Source organism: Anabrus simplex, chromosome 1 (assembly GCF_040414725.1).
Source record: "Anabrus simplex isolate iqAnaSimp1 chromosome 1, ASM4041472v1, whole genome shotgun sequence".
Taxonomy (NCBI): domain Eukaryota; kingdom Metazoa; phylum Arthropoda; class Insecta; order Orthoptera; family Tettigoniidae; genus Anabrus; species Anabrus simplex.
In genome coordinates, this window is record NC_090265.1 from 465,703,240 (window position 1) to 465,730,797 (window position 27,558).

At 37.3% G+C, this 27,558-nt stretch overlaps 1 protein-coding gene across 1 annotated transcript in view; it reads right to left on the minus strand.

Moving 5' to 3' along the window:
• The window catches only part of LOC136873743 (neurexin 1), a 491,540-nt gene that overhangs the window by 49,676 nt on the left and 414,306 nt on the right, over nt 1-27,558 (minus strand). Inside the window, exons 19-20 of the mRNA XM_068227470.1 lie at nt 16,714-16,952; nt 5,027-5,141 (exon numbers count right to left, since the gene is read on the minus strand). Of these exons, the coding sequence (XP_068083571.1) occupies nt 5,027-5,141; nt 16,714-16,952 (354 nt within the window). The remainder of the gene's footprint in view (nt 1-5,026; nt 5,142-16,713; nt 16,953-27,558) is intronic.

Consider the following 27,558-nt stretch of genomic DNA (forward strand, 5'->3'; position numbering starts at 1 on the left):
GTTCAGGGCTGATTTTCTGAGCAGGATTACATTGATTACATTGGGCTCTTTGAGTTCCAGACTTCAACCCCATTAAAGGTGGAAACACCATATAAAGAAACACTGGCCTCACCTTCCCCCATGTTTGCATGATGCTTTGTGGGCCGTTAAGTTGAACACATAAGAGGTGATTGCACTCAACGAAGAATACTTTAGGAAGCTTGTTGACTCAGTTCCCCATTGGCTTCAACAAGTTGTTCTAGCTGATGGATACTGGATTGGGTATTAAGTCATGTCTCAAATAGTCCTTTTCAGGACTGACATACTTAAAAGCACAATGCCAGATTTTGCAATGAATACAAATACACACTAAAAGTTGAAGAAAAAGTAATACGCAGAGTAGGACTTGAAACTTGGTTCTCACCTTGACAGGCAAGTAAACTTCCTTGGAGCTGACTGGCACTTGCATGAACATGGTTAATATTGTAATGCTATTCCCTGCTGTGCATGACATGTAGCATATTTACATCTCTATAACAGTCCTTTGAAGTGATAATAAACATGTGCTCACTGCAAGCATTCAGAGTAGAAATTCAAAGACTGTTAAATGGTGCAGTTACATATTAGAGTAATGGAATCCACCAAAAAAAAAAAGGCCAATACCAGTATTCAAATCCTTGATCTCATTGGTTGTTAACTGAGTACTTTTCCCCTACACTAACAATTGTGCTTCACATTGAGCTTCACTTACCAGGTGTGTCCCCTCACTTCACATATTTATTTAACCATTGTGGCAGTATGTCATCCATTTCATTGGATTTTTTGTGTCATTCTGGTATGCAGACAATTGCATATTGTACTGACAGTCATATTTCATCAGGGACATTTTGTTAATAATAATTAGTGAGTTGCATCACTTTTTGTTATTGCTGCACTGTCTTAACCCAAGGACGATGTAACCCAATACAGGACTTTGAAACTTCTCGTGCATCAATTTTTGATTGTTCAACTCTACAGTAGCTATAAAGAGGTAGGGGAAAAAAGGGGGAAGTTGTAGAAGAAAGTTAGGCTAATGTTTTAAGGGGAGGGAAACTGAAGGCTAAAGAGAGTATTTAGAGGCAAAATTCAGGACAGGTTTTGGTGAGAAATTGGTATGAGCTACTGCAGGTTGAACAGCAGAAAAAAGATGAGAGAGAGGGAAGTGTTGCAGAGGAGTAGAGGATAGGAGGAAAGGGAAGAAAAGGTAGTAAAGGGAATTGTAGAGTAGAGGGAAGATAAAGGGAGGTGGAACAGTGTTATGACAGGGAGAAAAGGGAGGATGAAGTAGGCTCTGCAGCCATTAAAAAAGATAGGGGAGACCAGGAGGGGATCAAGTGAGGTAGGTGGCATTGATGTTAAATGTGTGGAGGAAAGGGAACCAGGATGGAGTGTTATCCAGGAATTAGCTTAAGGCAGATGTTGATGAAAGTAGAAGGGAAGGAGGAGGATAAGAAGAAGATGGTAGTTTTACATGTTTGTACCAACGATAAGGCAAGCAGGTATAGGTACCAACATAATTAGAGATGTGTGCGATCGGGTAAATGCAACATGGGAGACGTTTAAGGGAGCAGAGATTGTTATCAGTGGGACATTTTGCAGGAGGGGTACTGACTGGAAGGTGATCAGGAATTTAAATGAGACTTAAAATTTACAGTCTCCCAAGTCTTAATGATGATTAACTTTTTTAAAATATCAAACTTACCTCTTGAGCCATTTTTGCTCTCGTAAAAAACTTACTCGCTCACTGCGATTACTGAACTTCAGTTTCAGCATTTTTGACACATACCACTCTGATGAGTCTAGTGTCAGGCCTGGTTTTATAGAGAGCAAACGTCTGAAAAGCCTTACATGTAATAAATCTATGAGGGCAGATTGGAAAGTAACACACAATAATTTTTTTCCCAAAAAGTTTAATATGTACCAAAACCAAACAAATCAAAAATGAACTTACATCTTTGACGTACTTTTATACATAGTCACAAAGTTTCTCAACATATTTCTCCCATCGTGGTACCAGTTTCAATTTGCCTGTTCGTAGAAGTCCGTTTGGTTGGAGTATAGCTACCTGCGGACTGTTTATTTCACTTCCGCATTTGTCACAAGGTATTGGTCGGCCAGGAATTTCTTTCTGAGACCAAACAGATGAAAGTCTGACGGTGCCAGGTCCGGACTGTATGGTGGATGCTGGAGCACCTCCCATCCAAATTTGGTGAATTTCTCACGAACAGGAGCAACAACATGGGGATGGGCATTTTCATGAAGAAATTTGACACCGTCAGCATTAATATTGCGGCGTTTGTCATGAAGGGCATGATGCAACTTAACCAAAGTTTTAATGTAGGCTGCAGCATTCAGAGTGGTCCTGTGTTCAGCAAAGTCCACCAATAACACACCAAACATGTCCCAGAACATTGTCACAAGCACTTTCCTAGCAGACTGAGTCACTTTCAATTTTTTTCGGGTGTGTAGTGGTACACCCACAACTCATCACCAGTAACAATTCCTTTCAGAAAATCATGCCCTTCTGCAGTGTAACATGTTAAGTGATCCATGCTTGTCATCATTTGCTGGCCTTTATGGTTGTCTGTCAGGTTCTTAGGCACCCAGCGAGCACTAACTCCACAGAATTTCAACGTGTCATGAGCAATGTTGTACACTGCACCATATGAAATGTTGACCGTCTGCGATAAGGTTCGGAGGTGCTCATGCCGGTCGTTCAAAATTTTGCCTCAATGGTGCAGACATTCTGCGGACTTGAAGCAGCTGTTACTGGCTGTCTGGGGCGTGGTGAATCACTAAGTTTCATACGGCCCTCTTGGAAGACATTGCTATGGTCCAGACATTCGTCCCTATACACGCTGCTCATATCCCTGCGAATTTCACTCGGTGTATGCCCTTTGGCCCACAAATATCGAACTACACTTCTCTGCTCTTCACACGTGGACAACAGTAACATGCGCGCCATGTTTGTTTTGTGGTTCAGGCTTCTCTCGCTAGAGCTGCACATGGAAACAAAATACCCTCAGTAGCGCAAACTTCAAACTGTATCGTCGTGAAATTTCAACATTCCAACTGCAATACCAGGTGAGAAAAAATGATTGTGCGTTACTTTCCGATCTACCCTCGTATGTTTCGTTACAAGTTATGAATTTTGACTCCATTTGTATGATCCTAAAGTTCTTGGTGGACTGTGACATTAAAATTGTGGTCCTGCATATCCTACATAATTACCCATGAGGTGAACTTGGATACAGTGCAACACATTCCCACCTTTTCTGTCTGGATCTCATGAAAAAAACTAACAGAAATACTGTATTTCACTCCTCTGCCAATTTTCAGACTGTCAAATATCCTTTAGAATATATTATTCTGTTAATTATATTATTATGTGAACACCATGGTTGATGTAGAAGGGCATCCTAAATCAACATCATCATCAGCTGATTCTTGACCACTGACATACTATTTAGGAGTGGTTGCTTCATGTTTATACATATTCTTGTCTGTAAACGTTTCATCAAATTTGGTACAATATTTCGTATTGATACATTTCATATGGAAGTTACTCATTTCAAATTTTACCAGAATAGTTGTCACCATATAACATGTCTGTCTGGTATGACATAAAGTCAATAGCAAATGTATCAGAATGGTACAGTACTCAAGTCAACAATGAATGGTGAATACAACTCCCAACAGGCCCTCATCAAGATCAGACCGGCCAATCTTTCTTTTGCTATAACACTTGATTAGCACACAGTTAATAAAGTTCTGTAACATTTTAATAGGAGAATATACATCAAGATGTGTTCGTTGTCCAATATTTAGGGGTATGGGCATGATCTTTGCAGTACTGTTTGTTTTCTAGAAGTCAGTCTCCATGGCTAAATGGTTAGCATGCTGGCTTTTGGTCACAGGGGTCCGGGGTTCAATTCCTGGTAGGGTTGGGAATTTGAACCATCATTGGTTAATTTTTCTGGCACGAGGGCTGGGTGTATGTGTTGTCTTCATCATCATTTCATCCTCATCATGGCACGCAGGTCACCTACGGGCGTTAAATAAAAAAACTTGCACCTGGCGAGGTGAACCCATCCTGGGATCTCAAGGCACTAAAAGCCATACGACATTACGTTTCATTTTTGTTTTCTAGAATACCTTTAATTGAGCTACTAAATGAGACTTCAACACTGGTTAAAATGTTGAAGGATGATTGTAGTATTTAGTTATAATAAGTTAAAAGTGACTTTTTCTAATTTTTAATACTATATTTGGTCTGGACATTTCAAGCAGATGAACAGAGAAAGAATGCAAAAAGAAGCATTGGAAGGACAGATGATAGGGAGAGAGGGTGATGAAGACTGAGATCACGATAGATGGACTTTGTGAAGAATAGTGTAAGATAATGGAATCTGGACTGGAATACAATGTTGGGTGAGGAATGGTGAAGAGACAGAAAACAGGGGAGAGGAACCATATTTGCCCCCACCTAGTGTCAGCTAGAAAAGAAGAAATGATGATGATGATGGTGATGATGATGATGACGACGATGATGATGATGACGACGACGACGACGACGACGATGACGACGACGATGATGATGATGATGATGATGATGATGATGATGATGATGATGATGATGATGATGATGATGATGATGATTTGGGTCAATTATTCATTTCAGAAATATAAGCCTATAAAAATATTTTGTAGAACTCTGCCCTCTCCTCTTGTGCGATTACTCTTGTACAAATTATTTTTTTACCTATTCTATACAAACACTTATGCTGCATGCTGAACATATTAAAGTTAATTTGAAAGCTATTACTTCAGTCTTGTATCCTGGATAGTAAAGATATACAGCAACAATTCCTTGCAAGAAAGATGCGGATGAGAGAAGATACAAAAGAAATATCTTTCCTTTGTAAAGATCAACATCCACAACATCCCAAGCAAGGAGTCATGCTTTAAATCTCTTTACTCCTGTACAAGCTACTTGTGTAGTATATACCTGACCCACTGTCAAAGGCTGGAGTGCATTCATCCTCATCATCAGCATTGCATCCTGAGCCTGCTCCAGAAAACACCAGGTCATCCATGACACCAGGGTAGCGAGAAGCGGGAGTCTGTAAAACAGCAAATGAATTTAATAACTTATGCATATTTCAGACATAGAGTGGATAACATACCCTCATGCATATAGCTATAATTTCTATTCTACAAAGGCAGAGGTAGTAAATTAGTATGGTATTTAGGTTGTCATCTTGGTATTTACAAAATTTTAAAATATGAACATTAACAACCAATTAGTTTACAAACATGAAAAAGATCTGCACAATGAAATCCCATAATCCCATGTAATGCACACAGCCTGAAATTCAATTTAATCTTATTTGATACCATATTAGCATGCTAATAAACTAGTCTTAGGATTATTTCTGCCAGCATGCTGTATAAAATAAGGTAAAATCTCATTGAAATATGAAGGTCATTTCATATGTCACAGCAAACTTGTTATAGTCTATCTTTTGAACATTTAGGAACAGGATAAGTCCAATATACACATTTGATAACTTGTGTCATGGGTCACTGAAGATAGTCATCCACCCCTCGAATGAAAATAATGAGCTGAGCTGTGTCTGCAATGTCGGTTGATTCGTTGAGGGCGATAAAAAAGGATACAAAATTTGCTGCCTTCTCCATTAATTGCTGTTCCATATCAATGGCCATAACTTCTATTCTGTGAGCCACAGTTTGAAGAGAAAGAGAGATTTTGTCAAATTTCTCAACTTTCTCCGTAGGACAAATACATTCTGCCGCGTCCATTAGGCACTGCTTGATTAAATTCCCTTCCGTGAAGAGTTTCCCGGCTTTGGCAATTCACAGCAAACATTTGTAGCTTGCTCGTAAAATGGGTCCACCAACCTCACTCTTCTCAATCGCCTGTCAGATATGGCAAGTCACAATTTTAGTGTTCTTCAGATAATTCAATCATTTCTTCATTCCCGTTTGTAAACAAGCATTTTAAAATTAAAACAATAATACTTACAGAATAATGCTGCTTGAAATTTTCTTTCAATTCTTCCAACTTTGATTGGTGACTGGCATCTGTCAAATCACCGTAATCATCCCTGTGGTTGGCACTGGAGTGCCGTTCCGAATTGTGATTTTTTTAACACATTAAATCTTGGCGGCATACTAAACATTTGTCATGCCCTTTATAAGCTACACAGAAAAATGAAATTTCCCTTTCTGCTTTAAAGGCTGCTGCTTCACCACTCCTTTTTTTGTATGATGTTCAATCATGACAACTGCGAAACTGATTTAGTTACACGCTGTCAACAAAGTGCATTGGACTAGATTAGTGACTGATGGATCAGCTGCTTGTTTCAGCGTGGTGGGCATATCGCTTGGTCAGCCAGCCAAGCTCCTCCCACCACTACCAAAACTACCTTCCCCCAAAGCGCTCGGAGCACTGGCTTAGAGCGCGGCTAGAGTGCTAGCACTCGGGGAGCTGCTTTTTGGATGGCCCTGGTCTAAACCAACAAACATTCAAAAAGGTGAGAAAGTAGTTTGTATTACAGTTAACAATAGCTTAGAAAAGATGATTGCAATAACAAAGACAACAGAGTCTTTTAAGGTTCATAAATGCTTTGAACGATATAACAGAATCCAAGCTGATGGTGTTCTGTGGCTGATATTTGGTGCACTTATGCTAAAAATTATATTACAAGTATCACTCTTTGGATACCTAAAAAGAATGATTAAATACCGTATTTTAGTGTATAATAGATCAGAATTAACACATACTTGCAGCAGGAAATAGATCAGAAATCCAATAAATCTCAATTAAGTACCAGCTTCAAGAATATACTGTATAGAGAAATCCAGAGCTGAGTTTATAAACTTTTTGACATTAGTGTATATTTGAATATTACTGTTTGAATATTGAAATGTAGGAACATGAATAAGAACACATAACAGGAGTAATACAATGACAGGCCATCATTGGAAGAGGGAGCAGTAGGAAAGGATACAAGGAAAAACATGAAAAGACAAAAGGATAAGGGCAATCTCTGCATCTTCATACACTGCTATCTTCAAATAGACTGGTTCTTTCCTCATCTTTCTTAATTCTCCCACTTTCATATCTTCTCAACCTCCAGTGAGACAGTTTCTTCTTTGAAGCTTGAAAACTGTGATGTAAGGTGGGCAAAATAAAACTGATCCAGAAAATATTTATAAGACTGATGTGGAACTGACCCTTGTTAATGAACAGGAGAACTGCCCATCACAGAAAATGCTGGACAGCGTGATTTTGATGCACCAATTGGTTGCTGTCACATGTCTGCGCATGCGCATCTCTCGCATCTCCTGAGTACATTGGTATGTCATTACGTATGAGCGAGTGAGAGGAGCAGACGTGTTTAGTGACCGGTTGAATGCTACACAAAATGGTGCTCACGATTAAACAGTGCATATTGATTGTTGAGTTTTATACAAAGCATGATTTTATGGAAATCCTGTGCATAACTGTTTGCACAAGAGTTTAAGACTGAAAGTGTTTTGGCAAAACCTCCAGCAAAGTCTGCAATGCAAAACTTAGTGGCAAAACGGCATGAAATGGGCTCTGTGGCAAATAAGAACAGGAACTATCTGAAAAGAATTTGAACACCAGAAAACGTTGCTCCAGTGAAGAAAAGCCTGGAATGATGTCCAACAAAATCTCAACGCCATTTATCTGTGCAAGTGAGAAGTAAGAAATAGTCATGTTGAAACATTATCAAAAAGGACCTGTATACTTACAAATTTACTTTGTGCATGTGTTAAAGCATCTAAATAAACCTTTGCATGTTGAGTTCTGCCAGTTGTATCTGAGTGATGTGGAGACAGGACTTTTGGATCCTCAGTTTTTCATTTTTTTCAGATGAAACCATTTCCAGCATCTTCTGTCAATCCTGCATCGGTCCTATTGTAAATATTTTGTGGGGCAGTTGTATTTTGCCCACCTGGTATAAACATATGGAGATTGACCTTGTCCTGTAGTGTTTTCATGTTTGTCCTTGTCTCCTTTTCTATTGCTCCTTCTTTTGATGCTGACCTGTCATTGTGTTACTTCTATTTATGTTCCTATCTTTCTATATATTACATGGTTTTTCACTTGTTTGTTCCTTTTTATTACCTTTAAAATATCTGTACCATGATATTGGACATCCTAATTATTTGGTTATTTGGAAGTTAACTTCTAAGGCAACAACATATTTTCTTAGGGCTACTTTTTAGTGTAGGAGAAGGCAAGTGTCACTACTACCATGATTAGAAATGGAAGAACCAATTTTATCAGACCCTACCTGCATTTGCTTTCAGTACACTTTATTCGTAGGCTATTCTACAATTATACAGGAGTATACTGTGTATATCACATCAAATTTGATGAAATGCAGTGGATAGATTTATTTAAAACTAGCTTTTGCTTGCATCTTTGCATGCATGGAAATTCATATTTTGACCATTTATAGAACTGATGAAGACTGAAAAATGTATCAAAATGAATTCAATATATTTTTAATAATGTTGGAACAAGCATGTTTCTGTTGTGATGTTGGAATATTTTCTGAAAGAAGAGAGTAGGAGAGTAGGGAAACAATCACTTTGTTCTTGAGTCTGTCACCATCTGCACTCCAGCACTTTGACTAGGTAGCATTTTAATTTGAAATAGAGATACTAACTTTAACAAAGCATTTATTTACTACAACATATTAGGACACTAGAAAATAAAAATGTATTCTTTGATTTGAAATAGAAACAAAAATACTTTCATGAATTGGAAGATTGATTATATTTTATAGAGAAACAAACTACTTGCATGAATTGGAAGATTGATTGTATTTCATAGAGAATTGTTTAAAATATTATAACCTATCTTAACACCTTATCATGCAAGTAAAACTGTTTTACATCGCTTTGACCAAATTCACACACCATTCCATAAACTAGACTATTGCATGCAATAAAGGCATGCAGCATATTATGCATTTGTCTAAAAAAAAAGTTATGAGTAGGAACTACTTTTATCAAGGATTGAGGAAATTAGATCAGGACAGGATAATGTTCTGTTTTCTTGTTTGACTTGTGAGTCTTCCTATCCCAGTAGAAGTTTTGAAGGATTCTGGAGTAGTCTCAAAGAGATGCTCCTTTGTTTGCCAATTTCTTGTATCTCTGAAACTGTTCAAACTACCGTAGTGAATGCGTGTTTTACATGAGCGTGTATACTACAGTCCATCAGAAAGTAACCTTGATCAATGACAGAATTTAGTTAGCTAGGGAAACAGGCAGGAAGCATATATAAAATGAGAAGAGACCAACAAAGGAAAAAGAAACAGTTTTGGTAAAAAATTTACCCATTTTTTTATTAAAAGAATACTTCCTGGTTGCACAGATTGAATCAGACTGGTACACTTCCTTTTACAAATCTTCCCTATGATGACATAATGCTTATAGAAGAGTTTACTTAATCATTTAAGTCATTATTAGTATTATTGTCTGCTTTAAAGAAAGTACATATCCTCTTTCCTGAATCTACAGTTTTCAGTGAATTTAAAGTATGGTAATGCATTTGGGAGATAGTGGTTTTCCATGGTTTCCCATCCTCACACCAAGCAAATGCTAGAGCTGTACCTCAACTGAGACCACGGTCGCTTCCTTTCCACTCCTAGCCCTTTTCTATCCCATCATCGCCTTAAGACTTATCTGTGTTGGTATGACATAAAACAGCTTGTAAAAATAAATAATAAATAAAAGTATGGTAATGTTGAACAGGAAAACCTAACAAAAATCTTAAAATTCTTTCATATAATAAACTTCTGAATGCTTTCACCTTGTAATAATTTATTATATTCAAAAGAAATTGAACACTTTCAAGAAATTGAATCATATTCTTTGGTGATCAACAACCCATTTCACGGAAGCTTTTTCCCTGCTGTCTCTGGGTATATTCTCTGAGACTTTTTGACGTATGTAATGAACTCACTCTCTCCAGCATAGAAGATTGCATATCTGCTGTAACTATGTATACTTCCAAAATGCATATACGGGGTGTTACATAAAGAATGATTGGACAATTGGATTGGCTGAGAAAATGTTTCTTTTCAAGGAAATTATGTTATTTTGTTACTTCCAGGTGCACGATTCAAATTGAAGAACTCACCATATATGCTGTGCTAGAGCACAAACCATTGCCCGCTGCTGTGGTTCAGGGAAGGGAGAAGAAGTAGGTTGTATGATAGACAGAGACAGAATGCACAATTTTCTCTGTTTGACTTGTGTGGAATTGTCCTTGTCTCTTACAGGCAATATTCACAGTTTGTTTATTAAGCAGCCATAATTTCACACACAGTGCTAGAACATGCACCTGATCATTTCTCCTCTTGTCTGTAGGTCTCAGTAATGGTCTTTAATATTTAACATCTGTGAAGATGCACCGATGCCACCACATGATTGTGCACTTCATTACTCACCAACATTGTAAAAGGAATGCAATACTGAATAATAGAAACAATACACCCAATGATTACAGTAAATCTTCAATATTCAATATTCCCCCTTTTTACCTCTATCTTCATGTAACAAGAAAAGTCCATGGGAGTTAAATTGACCATGCGCAGACACCACTTAACTGGCTGACCATTGCCTACCCGTCTCCCTCGATAACGGTCATTTAAGTACCGTACTGCTTACTGGGGCTAGGAAGCGACTGCGCTAAACAAAGGAGAAACTTGTGCATTCACACAGAGCATTATCTCTGTCTATTATACACCCCACTTCCCCTCCCTCCTCTGAAGCACAATGGCGGGCAGCGCTTCACACTCTAACACACCAAATAGGGTTAGTTCATCCATTTGCATTGCGTACCCGGAAGTAACGAAGTAACCTGAATTTCTCAGAAAAACATTTTCTCTGCCAATCCAATTGTGCTCTTGTTCTTTATATAATACGAAGAACATCCCTGATTTTTAGGCAGGTATAATTTAGACACACTCTGTATCTCTAGCTAAAAGAAGATCTTTATCTGAACGGAAGTCTCCCTTATAACAAAGGGGAAATAAAAAATTTGGCTATTTAACTGACCCAATAAAGTGAATAACAACGAGATCACATGATTGACAAACTAGGATAGGACTTTTAAATGATGATTACTATGCCCATCGTTATGTTACTAGCCTGATGTAAAATGGTGAAATTTTATTAGTGAATTTGAATGTGTTTACTGTAAGCCTATTTAACAAGTGCAGAAATTTATAAAATTGTTCAGTACATATTCTGCAATAGTTTGTGAATTGAAAAGTATGAGTTTAGGCAGATGAAGAAATAAGTTCTGATATATATTTGTTTCCTCCCAAATATGGATAAAATTGTTTTCATAATTGCAGTGGCAAATGCTTATCATTACAGTACACAAGGACCTCATTTATCCAGCCCTCATTAATCCGGATCTCCGGTTTATCCAGATCAAAAATAATAAAAATATATTTTTACTTGTACAGTATTTCTTCTATGGAGTCAGCTCTTCTTGAGTATCTTTTCTGCCAAGGATAGTTCAGGATAGGAATTGGAACTAATTCTGCCATGGTCTATCAAAGGTACCATCTGGGTGTTCGCCTGGGATTGAAAATGGGAAAACCGAGCTCGATAGCTGCAGTCGCTTAAGTGCGGCCAGTATCCAGTATTCGGGAGATAGTAGGTTCAAACCCCACTGTCGGCAGCCCTGAAAATGGTTTTCCGTGGTTTCCCATTTTCACACCAGGCAAATGCTGGGGCTGTACCTTAATTAAGGCCACGGCCGCTTCCTTCCCACTCCTAGCCCTTTCCTGTCCCATCGTCGCCATAAGACCTGTCTGTGTCGGTGCGACGTAAAGCAACTAGCAAAAAAAAAAGGGAAACCGTGCAAAACCATTCCCTGGATGGCCGAAGTAGGATTCAAACCCATGCTCGTCTGAATGCAATGCACTATTAATTCACTGATGGTGAATTAAAAATGAAACTGATGCTCCACCAGAAGAAATAATGACTTATGAAGAGGCAACAATGCAACTGGACAAACTGATGGCCTATACAGAATCCTTGACTGAAACCACTACTGGCAGAACTGTTGTTAGTAAAACGTCTTCGTGATCATGTTGCAATATTTCCTGCCTGATATCATGTTGCACGCAAACACTATACAAATGTAAAACGGAAAAGAAACTCACACATTATTTTAGTGCATAAAACAGAGTCATAAATGTAAGAAAAGTGTTCTTACTTTTTTCTCAATTGTACAAAAATATATATTACTTATGTTAATAGATCATAATTATAACATGTACTGATTTTTTAAAGTTTTTTCAGATTATCTGGAGTTTCAATAATCCAGATCAGTTCTGGTCCCCCTTAATCTGGATAAACGAAGTTCTTGTGTAGTATAGTGTAATTTGTCAACTTTTGCTACTTTTATAAGGACTAAGAACAAGGGGAAGGTAAGTCAGATTTCTTTAATAAATGCATACTTTCTTTTAAAATGTATAATTTATCATTTGCTCATAAGTATGTGGTACATATTTTCTGAGTTTTGCTTTTACAGTCTAACGTACTGTAATAGAAATGATAGTCATTTGTATATATAATATATCGGTACCTCTCTTATTTGAAATAGAAATTTCTAGAGACACAAACTACACTTATTTCTGATTACAACATTTCTCATCCAGTAAATCTGGTATGTTATCATTCAATAATTTAATGTAATAGAACAATATACGAGGGGGGATCAAATATAAATGGGATTTTATTTTTTATTTAAATTCATTTATTGAAAAACACAAGGCAATACAGTTTATTTTTCCACATAATTTCCTGCTTTGGAAATGCATTTGTCCCAGCATATGGGCAGCTTTTTGAAGCCCTCATCATAAAAATAACAGGGTCGTGTCACCAGCCAGTTGCGCAGGAAGTCTTCCACACTCTCGTCATCTTCAAATCGTTGCCCTCCTAGAGCTTCTTTAAGAGGTCTGAACAAATTAAAATCGCAGGGCTGTAAAGAGGATGATCAAGTGTAGTCCTGTGCATTTCCTGTAGCTTGGAGACAGTTAGAGCTGCAGTATAGGGCCGTGCATTGTCGTGGAGAAGGATGACCTGCCGAATCGGTTGGTCTCATCTTTTGCCGCAATATGCAACCCTCGCCTTGTTCAACAGCTTGCAGTAGTAGCAGCATTGATTATGCGTCACTCATGCCAAAAATCAATCAGCAAAATGCCTTGCCGATTGAAAACAATGGTTGCAAGAACCTTGCCAGCTGACAGTGAAGTCTTGGCTTTCACTGGTGCTGCCTCCCCTTTCCTCCACCAATCCTTACTGGGTTGTTTGGATTGGGGAATGTAGTGGTGGAGCCATGCTTCATCGCAGGTGGTGATCCGACTCAAAAATGCATCACCTTCTTCCGCAAACCTTGCTGTAAGCCTCTGACAGACCTCTAAACATCTCAACTTCAGATTTTCGGTCAAAAGGCAAGGGACCCATCTGGAACACACTTTATGGAACTGTAGGTTGTTTGTGATGATTGCATGACAACTCCCATAACTGATTCTGACTTGTTCTGCAATGTCTGATATTCTCGCCCGTCGATCGTCGTCAATAATATCTATAACCTCACAAATGTTTTCGTCTGTAATACTGGTCCTAGGACAGCGACTGTGTTGCTGAATTTCCACACGTTCTCGTCCTTCCTTGAACTTTTTATGTTAGGCAAAAACATGTATCCTTGACAATGTTTGATCAATGAACAGTGCAGTCAATCTCTGGCAAATTTCTGCCACTGTAACTCCTTCACGAGCAAGAAATTTTATAATGATGTGTAGCGCAGTGGAGGGGTGCACCTGTTGCTCCGACATTGTGAGCGTTACTGACGAAATGGAGGGAAATATCTAACAGCATGCTCTCCCCACTCCTAACAGTCCTGTCTAAGCATAGCAGAAGCGCAGGGCCAGTCCTACCAACTGTTGATGTTCAGGAATAGTATGCACTAGCCAGCGTCTTGGTAGGTGTGCTAGGTACCAACTGATGAGCCCAACTTAGCACACGAGGGCGAAACGCTGGCAACCAGGAATGAGTTAGCTGGAAAATTTATAATGTCCAATAATGGACCATTTATATTGGTATTATAAATTTACTAATTCGGGACAAATGTTTCAGATTCCCTATGGGAATCAATATCTATATCATCTGATGGCCAAGCAGCATCAATTTTTGGTAATGAGACAAAGTCTCTCATAGTGCATTGGCACTGCTGGTGGCTCCAAGTGACCTACGCAGTGGCCTCCACAGTATGCACTAGCCAGCATCTTGGTAGGTGTGCTAGGTACCAACTGATGAGCCCAACCTAGCACACAAAGGCGAAACGCTGGCAACCAGGAATGAGTTAGCTGGAAAATTTATGATGTCCAATAATGGACCATTTATATTGGTATTATAAATTTACTCATTCGGGACAAATGTTTCAGATTCCCTATGGGAATCAACATCTATATCATCAGATGATGATGATGACAAATAACCTTCTTTCGATTCCCCTTTCTGTTGGCTCTAAGTTTTTTAACTAGTGTATTTTGTTGTCAAAAAGTTTGTTGGCTAGTTCAAGACTGATGTAATAATAGTAAGTAATAACTGTCCTTCCAGTATTCATCAGTTTTTCTGATAATTTCACATTAATGCTTGTAGGAACAAAGCTTCAAGCATCTTAATCTCTCTGCATACATCTTCATATTCCAAGTGTAAGCATTGTTGCAACAGCTTAATTCTGTATTTGTGAGTCTTCTGTGGCAGGTATTGCTTTTTGAGTAGGTGACTCCATGGTACTAATGATTCGTTGATGTAGAATTCAAGGCCACATGCATTCACATTTTGAAATTTCTCCATCAGAATGTCACCAAGCAGCTCTACTTGTATAAGCAATCACCTTCAGGACAAAGATCATTATCAGTGAAATGCCAGAACTTCAGTAACATTTCAAATCTATTTGTACTCATAATTTTAGAAACAATATTGTCCTTGTAAGAATTTTCTTTACTCCAACAATGGTGCAAACTCATATTCCCTACTTATCTGCATCTTCCCGCAAACATAAATGTGATAAACCAGAAATGTCATTATCTGAAGTAAGACACTGCATTGCATAAATATTAGTCTGATACACAATTAGGTCAAGGAAATTATCATCTATGAATAAAGAAACATAATCGAGTGGACTTCATTCTGGGAAAAGGGCAGCTGCTGCTGGCTGAACACCAGGTTGACCAGTGAATTAAAAATGTAAAATGATTTCCTTGTGGATCCAACCAACTAGCATAGGAACTGTTGTATTAAACCTACCAGAGCTTGACTGCCTATCATCAGTAGGTGAAGTAATGTTCATGGAAGTACTGCCCTTGAACATTACAAACTGAATGTTATGGTGTTCTCTTCTACAGAATAAGCAGAATATATTTCTTCAAAATAATAATTTTGTTATAGGTAATTTATAATGAAAGTTGGGTCTGCCACAGAATCAGTCTTCCTCTTCATATTCTGATTTGGATGAATCTAGGAGGAAGTGGATGTTCTGAATTTGATGGTTAAACACAGAGCACATGTTGAACGGGAGTGTGTACTTTGAATGTTGACAGCTGCCAGCTGTATTAGAAACAAATATGCTCTTGATTCATATTTTTTACAGTAATTTCCAAAATTCTTACCTGGCAATATTTTCATTGCCTTTTCCTTTGCCATTTCAACTACCGGTATTCTCTTGGAATGCTCAGACATTTTTATGATCACAATAGCACTAAATATCTGCAATACACAGAAATGCCATCCTTTAACAATGATTGCATAAAAGCGTGCGATTGCATATGACATGAAAGAACAACAATGATCTTATATCAGTACAGATGCTATCTTGCCAACTGATAAAGCACGAATGACCCAAAAATATTTAAATGTGAGGGAAATTTCCCCAGGCTGCTATGCAGGAATGCTGGTCCCAGCAGAATATTTTTTATCATGGGACCAACACAAACATTGTCAGATAAAACATATTATTTCATTTACGTGTATTTATACTTTAGCCCACAGTTTTGTACGGTCCAATGGGAACGTTTTAAAAATATTGTCTGCCATTCAGCGTGGTAAGATATGTTAGCTAGTGATTAAATTTTAATAATCATTAACTAGTAGTGTGATTGCCATGTACTATAAGTTTTAGCTAAGGTGAGTCCTCTCTTTCTCTTCAGCTGAAATTTCCCTAACATCCCCATTGGGGAAGTAAAGATATACATATAGGTCCTTGCCATGATGACTTCATTGATCTCAGGTTATGAGTGAATGTATACATGAGAGAGATCTGACTTTTCTTCACTTGTTCTCATATCTTCAATTTGGCTCATCATAAATTAAACAGCAAGAAGAATTAATCAATATGACATGGATCATGGTCATAAGACCATGTGAAGGAAACTAATACGGTACTGAAAATATATTACTGCACAATACGAAGCAATAACTTGGTGCGAAGCATTTACCTGTTGCAGTGCTGTCATACAGAACAATGTTATAAAAAAGGATGGGAGAGATACTTGCATCAGCGGCGGGTAAACAGGAAGCGGAGTTGTCTGTACAGGGAGCTGTCACCTGCTGCATCCGTTGTAGTGGCTCATGGATGCGGTCACGGATTCCACTCAGGAGCTGAACATCTCCTCGGACAGTTGTACGTGGATCCTTCTCTGCTGCAAGATCTAGAAGACGTTGTCCATTGAAGACTAAACCAGCCATCACACCAGAAAATGGGCGTTCCACTCGTTGTTTGGCTCGATTCCATTTTCCGCCTATTTGTATCTGTGCCTGACTGTTGAACACTGTTAGTTGATGGCCTATCAGAATAAATAATAGTACAGAATAGTAAGATCAAGGCTCCTCTAGACATTCAAATACAGGTAGATTCATTTATATGGTACAGATGACAAATCTTTTTTTTAAGTTAGTATAAAATTTAAATATTTTCAGTACAAAATTGATGTCTAAAATGAAAATGTTCAACACAACTTCAGAGTTTTTAAAAGTTCAAAATACAAAATGTGGGTCTAGTGAATAGACAAAACATTCAAACTAATTTTAAAAGAAAATCAGAAAAAGAATGAGTAATCTACAGTATGTAACCCCAAAGGAAATTTCATTTTTAACTGCTAATTTTAAATACTCATTTACTGCTGATGGGTTGTAATTATACTGCATATTTATTATTAATTTTTCTGCCAGAAATGACATGTTTCATTATAATGCAGAAATATTCAGGGTAGAGCAAATTTATTCTGTGTAACAGATATTTGAATTAAAGTTAATGTGAAATTTTTTTGTTCAATGTTCAATACTTTTTATACATGAAATAAATTTCATTTTGGATCTGTATTGACAGTTATGTTATATAAGTTGAAAAAAACTAGTATACTTGTTCCATCTAGTCAATACACACATGTTTATTTACAATTCAAAATTGTAAAAACGTCATATTAAAACAACAGTACATGTTTCAGACTCATAGGCCATCTTCAGCTGTATAGAAATAACTTTAACTTAAAATTAATGTATTGGAAATTGCAAAACATGCATAAAATCTACATTCATATGATGTATTTTAAAAATAAAAGAGGTGCATGCTAAAACATAATTAGATGAAAGAGATGCTTGATGTAGTATAATGGTAGTATAATGAAGTCAGAATGAGTCTGACATTTTACTGTTTTATGTAATAAATGACAATGATGATGTAATTAAAAGTTTCTTCTGTTCCTTAAAATTTGTTTCACGTAAAAATATTTACAGCTAATTTATTCATAAAAATTGTTGTTCCACTTCATATAAAAACTTCTAGAATGTCAAGTTTACAAATGTAGATTAAATTAATTTAAATGCCATCCAGACAGTTGAGTGGAAATGAACCGCTGTCAGGTCATGTTGCAAGATATGAAATCTAGAAGGAAACAAAAAAGATACTAAGATGAATATTAGAATGAGGGAAGCAAGAAAGAAGAACCATATAGACTAAAATATAGAAAAACAGACATCAAACTCATTTTCAACATCTCTGTGTTTGCATCATATCATGCCTGTGCGCTGGCTAGGTTGACAGTTAAGTCGGTAACACGTTTATCCTTGTGTGAGTGTAAGGAATGTAATCAGCAGAGCGGAGCGTGGGAGGGGAGTGGGAATGTGAACAAAGGGAGCGAGGTATAGAATACGTATGTAAGACCGACGTATAATATGGTGATGGCAATAAATTGAACTTATTATAAAAGTTTATGATTTCATCATATAAGACAATGACTTTCTCCAAAATTTCATTGAGGTTGGAGACTGCATTAAATCTTTGATCTAAGTAAATATGGATATCTTCCCAGATATTGAATAATTTGCCTTTCTGTAATATCTTCATTGTGTTCATGTCATTTTCAATGGAAGTATAGCAGTGATTGAAATCTTCCATGTATTTACTCATGGCAGAAAATCTATTGTATCTTTTTGCAGGAACATGTTCTCTGTAGTGGATATTAAAATTCCTACTTATTTGAGCTATATAACTTGCCTGGCATTGATTGAATTTCATTCTATACATCCCTGCATTTAGAAATGTATTATTATTATTATTATTATTATTATTATTATTATTATTATTATTATTATTATTATTATTATTATTATTATTATTAATTTATTAATTAAATTTGTCTTAAAAGTAACTTGAAGATTATGTTTCTTTAAAATATTAGCAACTTTTTTTTTTTGTTACTGTTGTACGTAAGTGTAACACACTTCTTTTTACTGTCAGGAGTATTTTTCTTTAAGGTGATGATAGGTTTATTTTTCACCTTGGTGATGATTTTATTCACGTAGTTTCTGTTATAGCTATTTTATAAAGCTGTTTCATAGATGGTATTAATCTAATAATTATACTTACAAACTGGAATATTAAAGGCTCTATCTATCAAACTATAAAAGAAAGTTTCCTTAAGAGAACTAGGGTGAAAAGAGTACTGTTTTATTATATTAATCATCTGAGTGGGCTTCCTATAGATGTCATAAGAAAGATGGTTGTGATTCCTAGTGATTTTATGGTCTAAATAATTCAAAAGATTTGTCAACTTCTGACTCTAATGTGAATTTAATGTATGGGTCTAAAGAGTAGAGAAAATTAACAGTGGCTTTTATCATCTGTTTTTTGTGGAAAGAGTGGAACAGTTTACCAGAGGAAGTGTGTGATCCTTTTCCAAAATCTGTACAGATATTCAAGAAAAGAATAAAAAGCAACAGAGAAAAGAAATGTTGGAGGGCATTCAACCTGTGAAGGTATTGTATATAAACAATTTTTGTGAATAAATTAATTCCATACTCTAGTCTATAGAGAATGAACAGCTAAAGTAGGGGACTGCCTGTAGGGGTGAAGTACGGGGGGGAGAGAGGGATTTCGAGGCCATGAGACCACTATGGCAGCAGTGAAGGCCCTTCAGGGACTCTGAAAGGCGGTGGCAAAAGGGGCTCTGGTTAAGACGCAGCAGGTTGTTATGCATGTTAGGTACCAATATAAATTTAAATCTTGTAGCAGTTGTATAGTATTAGTTGAAGTAATTCTATATACTGTGTATAATTTGATTATGTGTTTAGGTACAGAAGATATTATGAGTCGAATTTTGTAAGTAATATAAATTTATTAAGGATGAGCTGCGTGTTTAATAGAAAAATTGTTTGTGTAAATTGTATAGTACGTACTGTATATTAGGAATTTTTTTTTTGGTAATGTAAAATTTAATGCTTGATAATAATGCTTTTTCATGTATCATTTGCCACTGAGGTAGACACCTCATTTATCTATATATATAAAATAACATGTCCTGACTGACTGACTGACTGACTGACTGACTGACTGACTGACTGACTCATCATCACCGAGCCAAAACTACTGGACATAAAGAAATGAAATTTTGGGGGTACATTTATATTAGGTTGTAGGTGCTCACTAAGAGAGGATTTTCGGATATTCCATCGCTAAGGAGATGAAAAGGGGGGTGAATTTTTGAAATGAAGATATCTATATCACAAAAACTTAAAAGTTTACAGAAATAAAAATTGGTATTTGGAATCTCCTTTAAAAATTACAAAACATGTATTTTTTTGTTTTTGGAAAATCCCATTAAGGAGGGTGCAAAAAGGGGAAAAATGGGTTGAACACCTTTTATGAGGAGACTTATATCTCAAAACTGAAGATGTTACATACACGAAAATTGATATTTGGAACCTCCTTTGAAAATAAAGAAACACGCATTTTTGTGTTTTTGGATAATCTGATGAATAGGGGGTGAATAGGAGTGACAAACGGGGTGAATTTAAAAAAAAGATTATATCTGCAAATTATCTCAGACACGTAACATATTACAGATTTGAAAACTGGTATTTGGAATTTCCTTTAAAAGCAAAGAAACATAAATACTTTTATCTTTGGAAAATCCACTTAAGGGGAACAGAAAAAGGGGTGAATTTTTAAAATTAGCATATCTACAGTATATCTCAAAAACTTAACATGTTGCGGACGTGAAAATTAGTATTTGGAACCTGCTTTAAAAATAAGGAAACATGTATTCTTTGGTTTTTGAAAAAAAAGCCCTTAACGGGGGTGGGTGTGGGGTGAAAGAATTGAAAAATTATTTGTATGAGAATATAAAGGGTGAACCAAAATTCGCACACTCAGGTGTCGCAGCGTGACTCCTCACATGCCAACAATAAAAAAATGTCTCTCACAAAAGTTCGTCCTGCGAGTATATTCGGCATGAAAAGGACGTTAAAGAGTGGCAGTCTGGCAACACTGTAACCACATGTAGGTACAGTTAGTGCAGTGGATAGAGTTTTGGGTTAGCATGCAGGAGGTCAAGGGGTCGATCCTGGGTTGAGGCGTGTGTTTTTTATTTCGTAAATGTAGTCCAGGTGGTATGGTATCTGGCATCTTAATCGTCAACAGCGATTGAAGCGGATCCTTTAGAAACCATTTGCACTTACATACTACGATCCTAGAAACAGACGAACAATTGTTTTCATTGGTCAGCTTTGAAAGATGCCCTTTCCACGTCATGGGCCTGAAAATCCAATTAATGGGGGGGATGGGGGGGTGAAGAGGAGTGACAAATGGGGTGAATTTTTAAAAAGACTACTGTATATCTACATTATATCTCAGAAACGCAAATTGTTGCAGACATGAAAATTGGTATTTGGGATCTCCTAAAAATTTAAAGAAACTCAGATGACTTATTTTTGGAAAATCCACTGAAGGGAAACTGAAAAAGGGGTGAATTTTTAAAATGAGAATATCTACAGAACATCTCATAAACGTAACATGTTACAGATGTGAAAAATGGTATCTATTTAAGGGGGGTGAAAGAATTGAAAAACTAGTTGAATTCTTTGTAAGGGATATTTAAGTCTTAAAAACTAAAGATGTTGCAGACGTGAAAATTGTCGTTTGGAATCTCCTTTAAAAATAAAGAAACATGTATTCTTTTGTTTTCAGAAAATACACTTCAAGGGGGTAAAAGAATTGAAAAATTAGTTGAATTATTTGTGAGGATACTTATATCTTAAGAAAACTAAATATGTTACAGACGTGAAAATTGGTATTTGGAATCTCCTTTAAACATAAAGAAACATGCATTTTTGGAGAAAAATCAACTTGGGGGTGGGGTTGTAAAAGAAGTTGATTTTTTTAAAATGAGGATATGTGTATCTCACAAAATGAAGATGTTACAGTCATGATAATTGGTATTTGGAAGCTCCTTTATAAATAAAGAAACATGTATTTTTTGTTTTTGGAAAATTGCGTTAAGGAGGGAAGGTGAAAGGATGTGAAAAAATTGAATTCTTTTCTGGGGATACTTATATCTCAAAAACTGAAGGTTACAGACATGAAAATTGGTGTTTGGAATCCCCTTTAAAAATAATAAACATGAATTTTTGGGGGAGGGGAGAAATCTACTTAACAGGTGGTACATACATATCCCACGTCGTTCCATCTTAAGCGATGGGTCGGCAAACGAGGCTTCTCCACCAGTTGCGGTCCCTGAACTTCTGTCCTTCTTCAATGCTTTCCAAAGTATGTCCTCTCTGTTGAATGTCAATCTTCACCATGTCCTTGTACCTGAGTCTTGGTCGCCCTCTTGGTCTTTTGTCTTCAAGTTTTAGATCGTACATTTCTTTTGGTAATCTGTTGTCACCCATGCGTCGCATATGTCCATACCATCTCAGTCGCTGCACTGTTATTTTGTCCTGCAGTCTTACAACTTGAACCTGCTTGTGGATTTCCTCATTACGGACTCTGTCCCTCCGTGTTTTGCCGATCATGCTACGGACAAATTTCATTTCTGCTGCCTGGATTCTACTAACATCTTTGTTTCTCATGGTCCATGTTTCGCAACCATAGGTCAGGACTGGTACGTAATAAGTTTCATATATGACTCTCTTACATTTGGTTGGTATTTTCTTGTTCCATATTATGTCTTTAACTATTTTGCTACCTGCCTGAATTCTGTGGGAAATTTCCTTATCTATAGAACCAGTATCAGAGATAACACTTCCAAGATATTTGAATTGATGGTTCATCTGTAGCTGCTTCCCCTCCATTTCAATGTTTCCCATTAATTGCCCATATCTCTTCATGACCATAACCTCACTTTTCCCTTGGCTGAAGATGAGTCCATATTCTTTAGCAGATTCTGCCCAGGAGTTTATTTGTCCTTGAAGATCTTCTTTAGAGTCTCCCCACAAGCATATATCATCCGCAAACAATATAACTTTCATTTTCTTACCTCCAATGGTTTGGTGAACTTTTCTTTGAATCTCGTTCATCACAGTGATGAAAAGAAGAGGAGACAGAACACCACCTTGTCTTAACCCAGATTTTATATCAAAGGTTTCAGTCATTCCTACAGGTGTTTTGACCTTACTTCGGGTATCTTCATACAAATTCTTGATCCGGTGTATCATGTCATCTTGTATTTCAATTTTCTTCAGTGCTTCCCACACCTTCTCTCTATCCTCCTCAACTGTTCTTTCATCTGTCTTTGGTATCACTGTTTTGATGTTTTTTTGATATCCAGAAAGGCTAACCACAAATCTTGGTTTTGTCTTCCATGATTTTTCCATGATTTTCCCATTAACTGATGGACTGTAAAGATTAAATCAGTTGTTGATCTCCCCTTCCTGAATACATACTGTTCTTCGAAGAGGTTCTCTTCAATAAGGGGGCTGATTTTACGCTCTATAATCCTTTCATAAAGTTTACCAACTTGAGATGTTAAAATGATGCCTCTATAGTTGGAACATTTCTTTCTTCTCCTTTCTTGAAGATTGGAATTATGATGCCTGTTTTCCAATCGACTGGTATGTCCCCTTCTTTCCAGATCTTACGAAAGAGTCTGTAGATCCAATGTTTTCCAGAAATGCCCATTGCCTTGATCATTTCTCCATTAATTTCATCAGCCCCTGCTGCTTTTCCAGTTTTGATGTATTTCCAGGCATATTCTACATCATTCCATGTTAATTCTAACCTGTTGTCAGAGGCAGACTTGCAAGTAGTACTGGTACTGTCTTTTTGTGTAGGCTGCATGCAATTCACATTTAGTAATTCATCAAAGTAAGTCCTCCAAGTCTCTTTGATCTTCTCATCTTCAGTGATCAGATTTTCATTATCATCTCTTAGGTATTTGGAGTGTTCTTTATCTCTTTTTCTATTTTTCATCATCCCATATAACATTTTCTTATTACAACATCCTCTTTCAATTCATCACTCCACTTGTTCAACCACTTCTCTTGTTCTTCTGTAACAACTTTGCTTGTTTTTTAGCAGCCCTGTATAGTTCCTTACTATGATCAGTCCGATTCTTGAAATATTTTCTGAACATGTTGTTCTTGTTCAGGACAGCAGTTCTTGTTCTGTCATTCCACCATGGAGTTTCCTTCCATCTTCTTGTGCCACTGGTTCATCCACTGGTTCTCAGTTATCATTACTATATTTTCTTTCAGATCCTTCCATTCCTCCTCAACTGTTCTTTCATCTGTCTTTGGTATCACTGTTTTGATGTTTTCTTGGAACTCTATTATTCTATCATTGTCCTTCAGCTTCCAGGTCTTGAGTTTCTTTACCTGTGTGGTTCTTACTTCTTTTAACTTGTTAAACTTTAAGTATCCAATGAGGAGTCTATGATCACTTTCCAGGGAGACACTAGGAATCACTTTTACATTTAACAGTCTATTTTGTAGTTGTTTCTCGATCAAAAAGTAATCTATAAGAGATTCACTTTTTCCATCCCATCCATATCTTGTGACCTTATGGCTTTTTTGTTTTTGATACCATGAGTTCCCTATTATAAGGTTGTTCCTCAGGCAGAGGTCAAGTGGTCTAGTTCCTTCTGGGTTTCGTGGACCCCATCTATGTGCTCCTAGAATACTTTCATATCCATTTCTCACAGTTCTTACTTGAGCATTCATATCCCCTATGATAATTGTTCCATCTCCTCTTATTCTTTCCTCTATGTCTTCTTCAAAATGTTCTTTTTCTTCATTTTCACAACCAGTCTGTGGTGCATAGCACTGAATGATGTTGATGTTCTGGGAAGAATCCAATTTCAGCATTATGTGAAGAATCCGATCAGAAACATATTTTACTTCTACTACATGATCTTTCATTTGATGATCCATAACAACACCAACTCCATTTTTTGCTTGATCTCCACCTGACCAAAATAGATGGTATCCCTCTCTGAGTTCCTTTGATCCTTTTCCCTTCCACTTGGTTTCACTGAGTCCCAGTATGTTTATGTTCCTTGTTTTCATTAAGTCTACACATTCCTCTATTTTGCCAGTTAGTGTCAGAATGTTTAGCGTGGCAATTTTGATTTCAGTCTCATATCGAGTTTTGTGTGTTCTCCTCTTCGGTTGTGATGGAGCATCGGGTATTGAACCGTCATTAATATTATTACCAATGAGGGAACTAGAGTCATTATTCTGGTGATTACAATATTTCCATCCGAGGCCTCGTTTAGTTTTGAAAGCAATTCCAAATTATTCAGAAGCTGGCTTGCTGGGCCTATCACTTCCGAAGATTTTTCTGTCGGGGTTATCTCCCTTAGCCTTTAATAGTCCCCTGTCAACCTGCAAGGCAGAAGGCCCTGAGTCAGATCTCAAGGATCAGATATTGCCTCTTCCGCCAGCTCCGCCGTACCAGTGATTTTCACTTCCGCCTTCACTGCCGTTGAGGTCTTCACCCGTATCCCTGGGCATGGGTTCTGTGTTATACCCCACAGGACTGGGTCCCCGACTGAACTCAGCCATCCTATCACTCCTGCCTACTGAAGTGTAGGGTGCCCACCCCCGCGACGTGGACGCGCCAGACAGGAATTACTCAAGTGGAGGAAGGTGGTGCGGGGTGAAAAAAAAGGAATTGAATTCTGTTTATGAAGATACTTATATCTCAAAAACTGAAAATGCTACACACAGGAATAGATGGTATCTGTCTCTGAGTTCCTTTGATCCTTTTCCCTTCCACTTGGTTTCACTTGTTTATGGAAAATCCATTTGGTGGTGTGTGTGTGTTTGCGTGTGTGTGCGCGTGTGTGCGTGCGTGTGTGTGTATGTGAATGAATTGAAGAATTAGTTGAATTCTTTGTATGAGGGTAATGATATCTCAAAAGCTAAAGATGTTATAGATGTGAAAATTTATTTTTGCAATTTGCTTTAAAAATAAAGAAACACACATTTTTTTTGTTTTCAGATAATCGACCTAAGGTGTTAAAAGTATTGAAAAAGAAGGTGGATTTTAAAAATGAGTACCAGTATATCTACAGTATATGTAAAGAACTTACCATGTTACAGACGTGAAACATGGTAAATGAAACACACATTTTTTTTGGGGGGGGGGGGGGTGTACCGGGCGGTACACCTCCACGCCGCTAATTCAAAAGGTGCGCCAGTTGAAACTCCTCTGCTGGAGGAAGTCTGAACTTTATTGACGGTATTAATTTTCTACTTTCTCAGAAGATGTCACCACGTGGAAATTTTGGACTTTTTGAACTGTGTCATTTTTGATGTGTTTTTGTTTTGCTTGAAGTAAGAAGTGTGAACTTTCTCTTCTAGAGGACACTACTGAAGATCAACAATAGTGCACCCTAGTGCGAAGAAAAAGAACTGTTCTTTGGAGAAAATTTTATTTCAAAAGTTTGTTCTTTGTTAAATTTCTTTCAGTCATTGGTTAAGTTGGCAATATTACCCCTTTCTTTCCCCTTGTTTTAAATCTAGCCAATCCCGAATTTCTGAAATTAATTTTCCACCAATAATGTGTTTCTTCTTCATCTTGTGTAGGGGTTTCTCTTTATTCTCCAATAAAGTGATTGTGGGCGGGTGTTCTCATTCCCCCAACGCCTAGAACCTTCCGCGAGAGTATATAAACTGCTGATTTTAGGGTCTCTGCGCCACTTCTGTTCCATCTTTCAGTGTGTAAAGTACATAGCAGGGGGCGGGAAGCGCCTCTTTCTTCGGCAGCGGTCAACAACAAGGTAATGGCCAATTAATAACTTCTTTCTTTGCTAGCTCAGCAGTTTAACTCTCGGGGCGGGTCCGAAGCTTTTTCCATTATGTAACCTTCCTTAAAATGTAAAGAAACTTGTATCTATTTCATCTTTTAAACTGCATATCGGGATAGAGAGTGCTTAACCCTCTCGAGCTCCCAATCATATTGTTTTGAGGTGAACTTATTTTTCTCAACCTATTCTTCGTTAATATAATGTAAATTGTTCTTTTCTGAAGTCACCTCTGTAGTATGGGATTAGCCCTTGCATTAACGGCCTAGTGCCAAGTAGGTTTTAAATAAAGTGTATTAGGAGTGCGGAGAGCCTCCTTTCAAGTTGGTATTTTAGAGGCCATATAATTAACCTTTTCTCACTTAATAGGCCTCAGTAGATTGGGTATTTTACCCCTGTGTTTATGTCCGTTGAGGACAGCTTGAAGGTGGAGTTTGGTGTGGCCTGGGAGAGGCTTAAATTTGAGAGCGAGTGGCTCTTTTCCGGAAACTGAGTCTTGTATGCCTCGAGGAGGCTTTACGGTGTAATTTGGAGCAAGTGCTCTAGGGTTTGATTGGGGTCTTCTGCCCCGTTGTTGAAATTTGTATATCGTAAAGTTGGGCTAGTTGCTCAAGAATTGTGTTTACAGGGCTCGAAGCCCAAATCCTGTAAATACTGTAATTGTACTTTGTTGTCTTGCTACTCCGTACCTGCCATTCTTGTTATTTCCGAATTTTGGAAAGAAAATATAACCTTGTTAAATTTTACATTTAACTTTAACTCCGTAGTTGGAGACCTATTCACACCCGCACCTTCTTTCACCTCTACCTACCACGGAAATCTCCGTAACAGTTGGTAGCAGAGCGTGGTTGAATGGGTCTCATTTTAG